Source organism: Cyanistes caeruleus, chromosome 1 (assembly GCF_971803275.1).
Source record: "Cyanistes caeruleus chromosome 1, bCyaCae1.hap1.1, whole genome shotgun sequence".
Taxonomy (NCBI): Eukaryota; Metazoa; Chordata; class Aves; order Passeriformes; family Paridae; genus Cyanistes; species Cyanistes caeruleus.
The window spans coordinates 146,791,337-146,801,956 of record NC_141701.1 but is presented as its reverse complement, the minus strand read 5'-3'; the positions used below and the strand labels follow the sequence as shown (position 1 = coordinate 146,801,956).

General features: G+C 43.0%; 1 protein-coding gene across 9 annotated transcripts in view; it reads right to left on the bottom strand.

Annotated features, from left to right (window-relative positions):
• Positions 1-10,620, bottom strand: part of PRKAG2 (protein kinase AMP-activated non-catalytic subunit gamma 2) — a 244,625-nt gene that overhangs the window by 66,086 nt on the left and 167,919 nt on the right. For all 9 annotated transcript variants that reach the window (XM_086865886.1, XM_086865894.1, XM_086865876.1 and 6 more), the window contains one exon: positions 844-1,058. In XM_086865886.1, coding sequence (XP_086722012.1) covers positions 844-1,058 — 215 coding nt within the window. The remainder of the gene's footprint in view (positions 1-843; positions 1,059-10,620) is intronic.

Below are 10,620 nucleotides of genomic sequence, written 5' to 3'. Positions count from 1 at the left end.
GCAGGGTGACAGATCACAGTCTGCTGGTTCCATGAGTCAGAGGAATGGAAAATACAGGTAATGTGAAGGAATTAACACAAAAGGAAAAGGGGGGAAAAAAGGCAGAGGAGAAAGAAAAAGAAAGTGATGCATCTGAGGCTCAGGCTGGCCAAGGGAGAGGGGAGAAGGCACAGAGCTATGCAGTACTGGAGAGTATCAGATGCTGGAATTCATGTGTTCCCAGGAACTGCTGAGTTCATGCATTACCAGAAACAGAAGAAACCACTCTTATGAAGACACCTTTGCTGTGTGGGAGGCTAGATAAATGCCCTGGTAGTGCTGCCCTTCTTTTTCTACTCTAGGAGCTGGGGCAGGAGGTGTGATAGCAACTTGTGCTATTAGTCACCAGCAGTCCCAGTCATCTCAGACTCCAGAGGCATCAGGAACTCGGAATCCCTGCAGCTCAGACTGTGAATTTCTTTTTTATGTGCTCTCTTTGTCTGCTAACTCTTTCATCAGCTCTTCTTAAGGGAGATAAAAGAAAATCCTAAATAAATTTTTATCCATCTCTGGGGTGGCATCTCAGCAGTGTATCCCAGGATCTGAAGCCATTGCAACACTCACTTTGAAAGCAGTGCAGAGATTAGTTACTATTTGGGTAAATCAGAAGGGAGTCACCACCTTTGGATTCCCAGTGTCCTCTCAGCCAAATTCTGAAGCAAACTGAAGGAAAAGGCCGGGTTCTCATTCTGTCCCACAGTATGGACACACACACACTGCAGCCCATCAGCTGTAACACAGGACACAGTCCACACACAACCCTGTACATTTCCCAGTGGAAAACTGGACACAAATTTTACTTACTGGTTTTGAGGTAGCACAGGGAGCTGGTGTCATGATGGGAGGCTTGGCTGCACTTTGAGATGGAGGCAGAGAAAATCTCTGCCCTGTGTCCGGAGGCGAGGAACAGTGAATCCGTGTTTCTAGTCTCTCAGGCTCATGCTTATAGGATTCAAGAGGAAACGTGGGCTGCTTGGTCACTTGTGTTGGGGTAGATGGAGAAGAGGAGAGGCTAGAGGCTGTGAACAACAATAATGACCACAGATCAGTTCAGGTGAAAAGCAGACAGAGATCTCAGCTTTACAGAAATCCTGTACTTTTTCATCACATTTCCCCAGACTAAAAGTAGGCATCTCACCTCCTTGTTTATGAAAGGGAATCTGTGCCTTGCCATTAAAACTCTTAAGTTGGTTGAACTGTCTGATCCACTACAGGAAGGCACAGTGGCAGGATGGGAGTGCTGGAGGTTTGTGTTGTATTAACCTCCTGTCTGATTGCTTATTTCTAAAATGACACTCAGTATGGGTATTACTTTATTGTTGTCATTTTAATACTCCTATGAGTCTCAGGATTAACTTTATCTCATGGCACATGGCTCAAAATCTTTAATGGTTGCTTTTTCTCCTTTTTCATTATTTTAACAGTATTTCAGTCATCAGTTAAAATACAATTAGGAGCAAACACAAAAAGGAACAAGGTGTATTTCTCCTGAGCCTCAGTTTGCTTTCTGTAAAGCTCTTGTACAGCATTATTACAAACCTAAATTGTTTTCAGCTGCCTTTGAGGAGAAAGATTGATCTTATCTTTTGCCAAAAATCAGTGTCAGCAGCAGATAATTTCTCTTGTGAGCACCCTGTTTTTATTTGACATGTGTATGTACCCCAGCTGTATTTTTGGTTACGTTCCTAGGGCAGCTCTGAATTGTGAACAAACAGATTTAAACTGTGTTTATTATCCATTTAAGAACCAGCAGACATCCACCACTAGTCAGAAAATTCAAGTTCCAACATCTGTGTTTCTGGTTACATGTACATCAGCAAACCAAGGGTGCTTCTCTGATGCCAGCATAAATCAGGACAGACTTAGGTGCATAAAATCCTAGAGGCTGAACCAGGATCTGTATTTTTAAGTGTGCTGCAAGACCTCTGAATTTGGCTCATTTCTTGTGCTTCCATAGACTTGTGTAGATGATTAATTAGTCCAAAGGGGACTCAAGCCCATCAAAAGAGAGCAGATTAATGAGCATAAAATCCCAGGTGTGTCAAAAATCAGAGAACTGTTTGAGAACGCATTGTTGCATTTTCATGGTAAACTTTCAGGGCTCCACCAGAGATTTTCGCACCAGAGGTTTCTTCCTAAATTCCTAGACTTGGAACACTGGACTTCCAACAACTCAGGGAGGGATCTGTTTCTTGGAGAAACTATTACTCCTGACATATCTGGGGAAGAGTTAGCATATTCTGTGTTTAAAGGAATTAACATATAATATGGGTAACTGTTCTTTCCCTATTATTCTTCTTTGAAAACAACTTTTCTTGATGGCTTTTACATAATAAGAGACTTAACTTTATAATAATAGAGTCACTCAACATGAAATCGGCAAAATAATTAGGCTCTAATATGTTTTATTAATAGTGGGTTTAGTGGTACAGAGCACTGTACCACTTTCAAAGAAAATCTTAATTCTCACTGATAAATTTTAGCTTTGATGGAATCAAAAAGGACCCCCTACTCAGTGCCTATCTTTGGTCCTTTTCCAAACTTGCAGATACACTTCCATTTAATTTGATTTTTAAAGAGCCCTGCAGCTCTGCCAGTCGAGCAGCAATGCCACAGGCCCAGAGGAGACTGGGGTTGGGGGCAGGTGCAGATGTTGGCTGATGTGACACAGAGTGAGGCAAGAGTAATAACCACCCCGGCATTTTGAATGTCCTCAAACCCTACTCATTTCAGGGGGACTGGAGAGGTGTGTTCCACTTCCTTAAGGACTGAAAGGACACCTAACTTGCCTGTTCAGTTTTTGCTCACTGACAAATTTAAATAAGCTGCTCTGAGGAAGATGTTCCTCTGCGTTTTTTATGGAATAAATGTTCCCTGAGTGCTCAAACTGGGAGTTGAGATAGCTATAATCGATGCAAATGGAAAACCACTAAAAGGGAGAAAACCACCATTAGATCTTAAATGCTTGCTGCTGGGATGTGTTCATTGTGTGCTAATGTATTCAGCAAGTCCACCAGAACCATTTCCAGTGCTGAGAGGCTCTGCCAGAAGAGCTTTTACCAGTCATAAACAGAAATACAGAAACTCAGCATCCGAGCAAGGCTGGCCTGCCAAGTGCAGAGGACATCTGTAGGACACAGGGACATGTGGATCAAAGGGGACCATGGAAGTCACATCTCTCACATCCTATGTAAACTACTGTCACCTCATCACAGACATGTAACAGCCCAGGCAGGACAGACAGAGTGGTTTCCATCTTATAAGAATGTTCACTGGTGGTGAATCTCCTTTTGGATGCCAGCCTTGGACACTTGGCCTGAGTTTTTATGGATGAAGAGAATCTGTGACTCCAGCAAACTGAGCCTTAGAACTGTTTGTTTCAACCAGGCACTTCAAACATAAAGTACTCACTGTGAGGCACACCCTAATACATCTGAGATTCAATTTGTCTGTGACTCAGTTTCTGCACAGAGTTGAAGGGAAAAATATAATTATTTTGCAGGCTACTGATAAAGTTAAGGTAATTAAGCTTTTCAATCTTTCAGAAGCCTACCTCATAGCATTTCTGTGGTATGTATGTTATTTACATTTGTACAATACTGAGACTAAAGTCATAATCACATAGGAAATGCTAAATTTTTAATGAATATTACAAGAAAATACTTTTGGCTGCTGTGATACAGCCTAGCACCCTAAACCCTATGAAGTTTTTTATAAAAGCCTTCCACATCAAAGAATGAAAATCTATAATATATCTCCAGAGCAAAGTTCAGGACTTTGTATTAACTTTAGTCCTATTGGACTGACAACTAAACAGCAGCGCTGGTGCAAATGTGTTGTTATCTGTACATGCAGTGGGGGCCCTGCTCTACTACAGCAGAAGGAATCCAGTGAAGAGACAAGATATACCTCTATCCCATGGCTAAAACCAGTTTATTTGGGAGAATGTACTTCAAACAAATGAGCAGGGAAAACCAGACAACAATTCAGGATTCTTTTATAATGAAGCTGCAACAATTCAGTAGGACTCATGTATGTAGAATTTGGGTGAAGAAACAAACTTGACATTGGCTACAAACCCTACTAGTTCTGGTAACAGTATGAACAAAATGTGGTGTTTTCATGTTATGAAACTAAATAGCTGTCCCTTTTTTTACAGCACAAAAGAATTTTAGAAAAAAAATTAAAAGAGAGAAAAAGGTCTAGCAGATAAGTTGCTGTGTCTCTGGCTAACAAAAGGGATTATCCTTTAGAGTTGGAACTGAGTAAGGTCTCTTCCAACCCAAAACATTTGATGATTCAATGATTCTATATTTCCTATGGATCAACCCTATCCATTCTGAAACAATCCAAGTTTTGCTTTGTTCTAATTCATTCTCACATTACCTTTCTTGGGACAAAACAAGAACAAATAAAGAGGATAACTTTGTGGTCTCCACATTGATGAATTGTAAGTACTAACATTTGCATAACTGATTATGCATATGAATTATAATGAGATTCATATGAATATGTGGTTCAAAACAACTTTCATATTACAGCTTTGCATGGAATGTGTATGTGAGATCCTAACAGAACTAGATAGCACTAGACTTCGAGCAGAACGGGGCTGTCTGCAGCTGCTTCCCCTTGTGACAGGGACAGCACATATGGATGGCTCAGCACTCAGTTCTGTGCCCCTAATTGAGCAACTTCAGATGGGATTGAGCCACACATCATGGGATGGATGTAAAAGTCCCAAAGAAGCTGGAATTGCAGTGCCCACACCTGTGGCTCAAGTCACACCCAGCACCAGCTGGTTTTGAGCTGGGCACAGACATACAAAACCAATGTTGCTCCTTTCACTTGTTTCTCTCGGGATTTACAACAATTTCTCCTAAATAAAGCCCTTATTTTGCACAGCATTAAGTTTTTCACCCATGTGAACATGGACATTCTGATCCAAACCAGCCCTTCACTGATACATAACAGGAAAGGATGAAGTGCTGCGTTGTCATCTGTGTACTCCCAAGGGAAAAAAGGGTGGATGCCCTCCTTCATTTCCTACATTCCCAGGGTGACACCCACAATGAGTTCTGTCACCTACATTTCATGCCTGACCTGGCAGGATGCATCTGGTGGTTTCTGAGAGGAAGGATGCTCATAACCCAGTGATTCCTGCCAAAGCCTCTCTTTTCATCAACCCTTTTCCAGAAAGAAAAACAGCTGCTGTCCCCATGAACCTTTGGAGCCACCCACCCCCATAGGATGCTGGAAGGGATTTCAGGGATGTGTTAACACTCCTTTACAGAGGTTTGGCTTCAGGGGGACAGTAATAGATAGAGTCATACTCCCCATTGAGGGCCCTAAGGATGGAGCCAGCAGCCTGCCCTCAAATTTTTATTTTTACCTTTGTGTGCTTAAATTGCTGAAACTGGAGTGAGTTACTGGCCATGAAAATGAAATCACTCTTCGCACTTTCCCTACAAAATCACACTTCAGTGTTCTCTCATCCTGTACCTGATCAAGCAAATAATAACATTGCTAATACATAAAGCTGCGGCTAAAACAGTTTTCTGAGGTCATCTATAGGGACATATTCATTTACCATTTAGAGTGAAACTTCTCAGCAAAAAACCAAAACAAAATAGAACAAAACAAAAACCAAAACCCCAAATCCCTCATCTCCTCAAAAAAACCCAAAAGACCAAAAGAAATTCCATTTGCAGTGTCTCCATGTGACACTTTTTCTTGACTCTTTCCCAGGACAACACTGTCCTTTCATTTGCATTCTCAGCTGGCAGTGAAACAGAGAAGGCGGCAGGCTGTGGCTGCTGAATTTTAAGTACCCTGCAGCACAAGTGAATCTGAGTTGAGCTGCTGGTTCATTAAGCTGATTCACTCTTCAGACACAATTCTATGTTAATTCTGACACATAAGCAAATCAATGCAAATTATGTGAAATGAGGTTTAATGCCACTTAATGGCAGTAAAGCTCTGAACCTATCAGCAGGTAAATGGCCACTGCCTGTTTCCATCCAAACAGTACTGGTGACATTGGCACTAAATGTTGTAAAATACCTATTAGTTTAAAAAATAATGAATTAAGTCTGAAGAGTAAATCTGAAGAGTTATGGTACCAAAAAACAGCATGGATACTGCCCAGGAAATTTCTTGTTTTATCTAACACTGTCACACACCAGTTCAGGTGCCTCTCACCATGTAAGAATTACAGCTCCTATTCTTGACCCCTATAGCCTTTATCTGTGATTGACACTGCATCACCCATATAATGGCCAGGCCTTCCAGCCCTTCCAAGCTCCCTGGTTCCAGCTGAGCAGCATCTATCCCAGCTGCATTAGCAAACACATTTATTTCAGTCTTACTAAAACAGCTCTGTGGCTTTTCATGTAGAGAGCACACCACTCAATGAGCAGCTTACTCGTTTCCAAAAACACCTTTCTGATGCTTTTATGAATCAGAGGAAGAGAAAAATACACCTCTGAAGTAATTAAAATGTTATATGTTGTCTGAAAATTTCACAGGAAAACATCTATTTTTGCAACTTAAAAATCTAAAACAAATCAAATGTATTTATAGTAGTTTGAACACAGTAAAGGAAACCACTTCTTAAGTGGTCTCAGCCATAGAAATACCTGACCCTAAAGCTCCAGCTTTTGCTCCAGATGCTATTTCATTTTGTAAAACCAAAGAAAAAGCCCCACTGGTATCCAGAATTCAGCCTGTTTTACTCCACTTGTGGCCTATTTATGTGCCAAACCCACACTTGTATCTGTGAAATCAGCAATGTAACACCTTTTCCTCGTAAAACTGAGAAAATCAGGAGCTGAGGAGTTTAATTAGCAAAATTTTGAGAACTGCTCTTCTTTCTGAAGATCTCAAGGCCCCTTTATGAGGAAAGGCTGATCAGGAGAAACTCTTGGCTGTATTCTTTAAAAATTATGAAGCTGTATCCTTAAAGGGGTTTACTGAAGATCTCTGCTGTAATGGTGATTAGACAGAGGATCTTCCACCTTGCCCAGAACCACACATTGGTTATCTTACATCTGTTAAATGTACTTGTCAAATCTGGAGAGGCTAAATACATTATGCCAGCTCATAAAGCAATAAGCACATGAGATCCAAGATCAGAAATCCTGGTGGAGAGCATCCCTCCCAATGGGCTTTTCTAATTCTCCTTGGCAGCAAGGTTCCAGCCTGGCTTCTAACTACTAATTTTCTGCCAATGCTTCTCCTTTGTCTTGCAAATACTGGAGAAAAAAGACCACGGCCAAATAATTCAGAGCAAAGAAAGGGGGATCACTCACAAGCTTGATGGCAAAGAATGGCTTTTTTTTTGAGACGGCCAAATGCACATTCCATTGCTGTTCGACAGCCTGACAGGTGATGAATGAAGAGGTCCTGGTAATGGTTGAGGTAGTCACTGAATAAGTGCCTGGGCTGGCACGAATAATTAACTCGGCATGGTAATTATACTGAGAGACTCAGCACCAAGGCTTCGTCAGACACCAGATGGCTGCGGCCAAGACTCAGAAACACAGACAACGTGTACCTTGCCAGCACAAGTGCCAGTGAACGGGGAAAAGCATTAACAGAGATCCTCAGCAGGTAGCAGCCTGATGGGGGAATATCCTGTAGAACCAGAAGCAGGAGAAGTTTGGGCACGAATCTTTACGAGAAACACACACATGAGCAAAGAATGCTTCACCCTCCTGGGCATCCATCACCCACAGAACACGGGCTCGTTTGCAGATATCAGCTTTTCACTTTCTCCGGGCAGCTCCCCTCCCCTGCCACCGACAGCAGAGCAGGAGCTGGGCAGGGCCACGAGGTGAAGGGCTCCAGCTGCACACAGAGCCGGGCAATGGCATGGGACAGCCCGGCATGGGGACGACCGCTGGGCTAGAACAGAAGCTAACTGCAGCGCTGTGATACCCAGCTAAAAAGTCGCTAAAATGAAAATCACTCACTGCTCTTCATTCAAACCGCGCTGTAGAGCCATGTGGCATCTGCGCAAACCCGCGTTTGTGACCCAAAGCCCTGAGTACAGAGCAGAATCGAGCCAGGGAGATGCACCCATGTGCGGGTGGCCCTTGGCACCAAAATCCCAAAGTCCCAAAGTCCCCGCTGCCTTCCCAGCACCGGCTCAGCTCCTCGGCCGGGCACAGCCCCACACCACAGGGCTCCCATGCTGCTGGCGCTGCTGGCCACAGCATGGGAGGAACAATGCCTACAGCGGGACGCCTTTATTTACCTAATACACCACCTGGCATTTAAACTTTCACTGAGTACTTCGTGTTCAGAGCCCTTAACGAAATAACTTTTGTTTTCTATTTTAGCAAAGAGGCTGGCTGCTCGGGCGGGCGTTTAACAGCGCTTTCCACATTAACCTCTGCTGTCCTGTCCAGGCGTCCTGTTCTGAGCCAAGCTGAGCTAAATGCCCCCCTGCCACTACAGAAAGCTGCAAGTTGCCCGTCTTTGGAGACACTTAGGTGTGTCCCTCCATCACCCTGCCCTCTGCCAGAGCCTGCCAGAACTGCTTTCTGCCTCTCTTTTGCACAGCAAAGCTCCCAAAGCACGGCCACCATCATCACTGTTCTGCTTCTGGGAGCACCCAAAGCTCTTCACAGACTGACGGGGAAACAGAGACCCCGGCCCTGAAGGGTTTGCATTTTGACAGGCAAAGCAAAAGAGGAGGAAAATTACGGGGGAAAGGTGGAACAAGGAACGCTGCACGCACAGTATTTAAAGATAAGTTTGGAAGCAATTACTTACTTGCTCTAATGGTTAATTTCACATTTAGGGATTTCATATTTAATCACTGCAATAAACATCAGCTTTTTGAAAGCAGCTGCTTGAGGGGTTGCAGAACAGAGCAGGCTGTTGTTTCACCTATGATTTATGATATGCTCATCCAGTGTAAATTAAAAAAAAAAAAAAGGTAATTGAGGCAAAGATTTGCTTGCAATAAAACAGTGCATTAACTGTGTAACTTATTTCTGTAGCACACTAAAGCAGAGGAACACCCCGTGGAATTGAAAAAAAAGCTCCAAACATTTTACAAATATGTAATTAGAGGTGCAAGTTGTCAAAAAGAACAGTCTAAATAAGAGTTCTGCATAACCCACTGAAATCCCTGTGGGTGATTTCATCTGCATAGCACATCCACTTGCTGTGTAACTGAGAGACAGAATATTAATGCACATAAAGACCAGTAGGGTATCTATTTGGAGGGTAGGTATGACAGCTCCAGGGCTGGTGCCAGGGGAACATGCACTGAACTGTGCACACAGCTAAAGGCTGTGATGGCACTGTGAGCCTTCCCAAGGCTGCCAATAGCAGGATATAAGGGTATCAGAGCAGAGACTTCAGGACTCAGGCCCTGGGACCTATTCTCTATTTAATTTATTGGTTTATGTTAGCCTCAGGTTCCAGCTCCTGCAATGAATAGGATAGCTCCAGAGGTGCCAGTAATAGCACCAGAAATACAGCTGGAATGCCAGTCTCACAGCACAGTTTAATTTTGTTTATTTTCTGCAATGTTTACAAGGGCACTGAGGTGTGAGTAATTAAATATTTGCAAAGTACTCTAAATCCTCAGGAAAGCTGAAGCTAAAGAAAGAAGCCATAAATTGACATTTCTTTGCTTCTGATATTATTTTTTTTCAACCTTTTCTTGTTTTATTAAAAGGAAAGAAAAATGTCTAATTCTAGCTGTTTTCAAAATTCAGCAAGAGTCCAGGCTTCAGCCTGTGGCATTTGCCTCTTCCCACTGTGTCTGAGTCAGACCTGTGCCTCATCATAATTCCTCTCTTGCTAACCTGGGAATTAATCTTTTTGTGCACATATGGCATGGCAGAGACAACACAGGGCTCTCTAGCACACCTACCAAAGGCTTCTGAAGAAATAACTAATGACTTCATGGCTCTTGTTTGATTGAAAATAAATTGCTGTGGGACTGCTCCTGCTCCTTATGCCACTTGGTAGCATAATTTCCATTGCCTTAGTTGGTACTGGATGGTGCTTTGAGCAGAACATTAGTGCAGTAAGTGGCTGCTTTCTCTAGACACCAGCCAGCACAGAACTTCCCCTCCCTTCCCTTGAAATGATCCATGCAGCACCAGCTTTCTTCTGCCTTTCACAATTAGATCTCAAGGTGATGTGGATGGTCAAAGAACTGCAGGCCTCAATCCTCCTGGTCAGTTCTAAATCAGAATGGTTTTCCAGAGCAGTACAAACACTCCTCTTGGCACAGGCAGCAGTGGGAAAGGGGCCAGGAGCAAAGCAGAATCACTGTACAATGGCATTGCTGGGTTTTACCCCTGGAAGTGTACAGGAAACTATAGCTCAATTTCTCCTGTGGGACAGAATTGTTCATCTAGGATCTGGTTGAGGATACAAGGGAGGAAAAAAGGGAGAAGACAGCTGCACAGCCATGCACCAAACCCACAGCTATATCAATACCCTGAACTGGGATGTATTTATCAACCACTGGCAAGTCCACACTGCCCATACATGAGGAATCAGTTATTACATTATTTTCACAGCACAGAAACTGGGTAAGGCTAAAATGAAATTAAG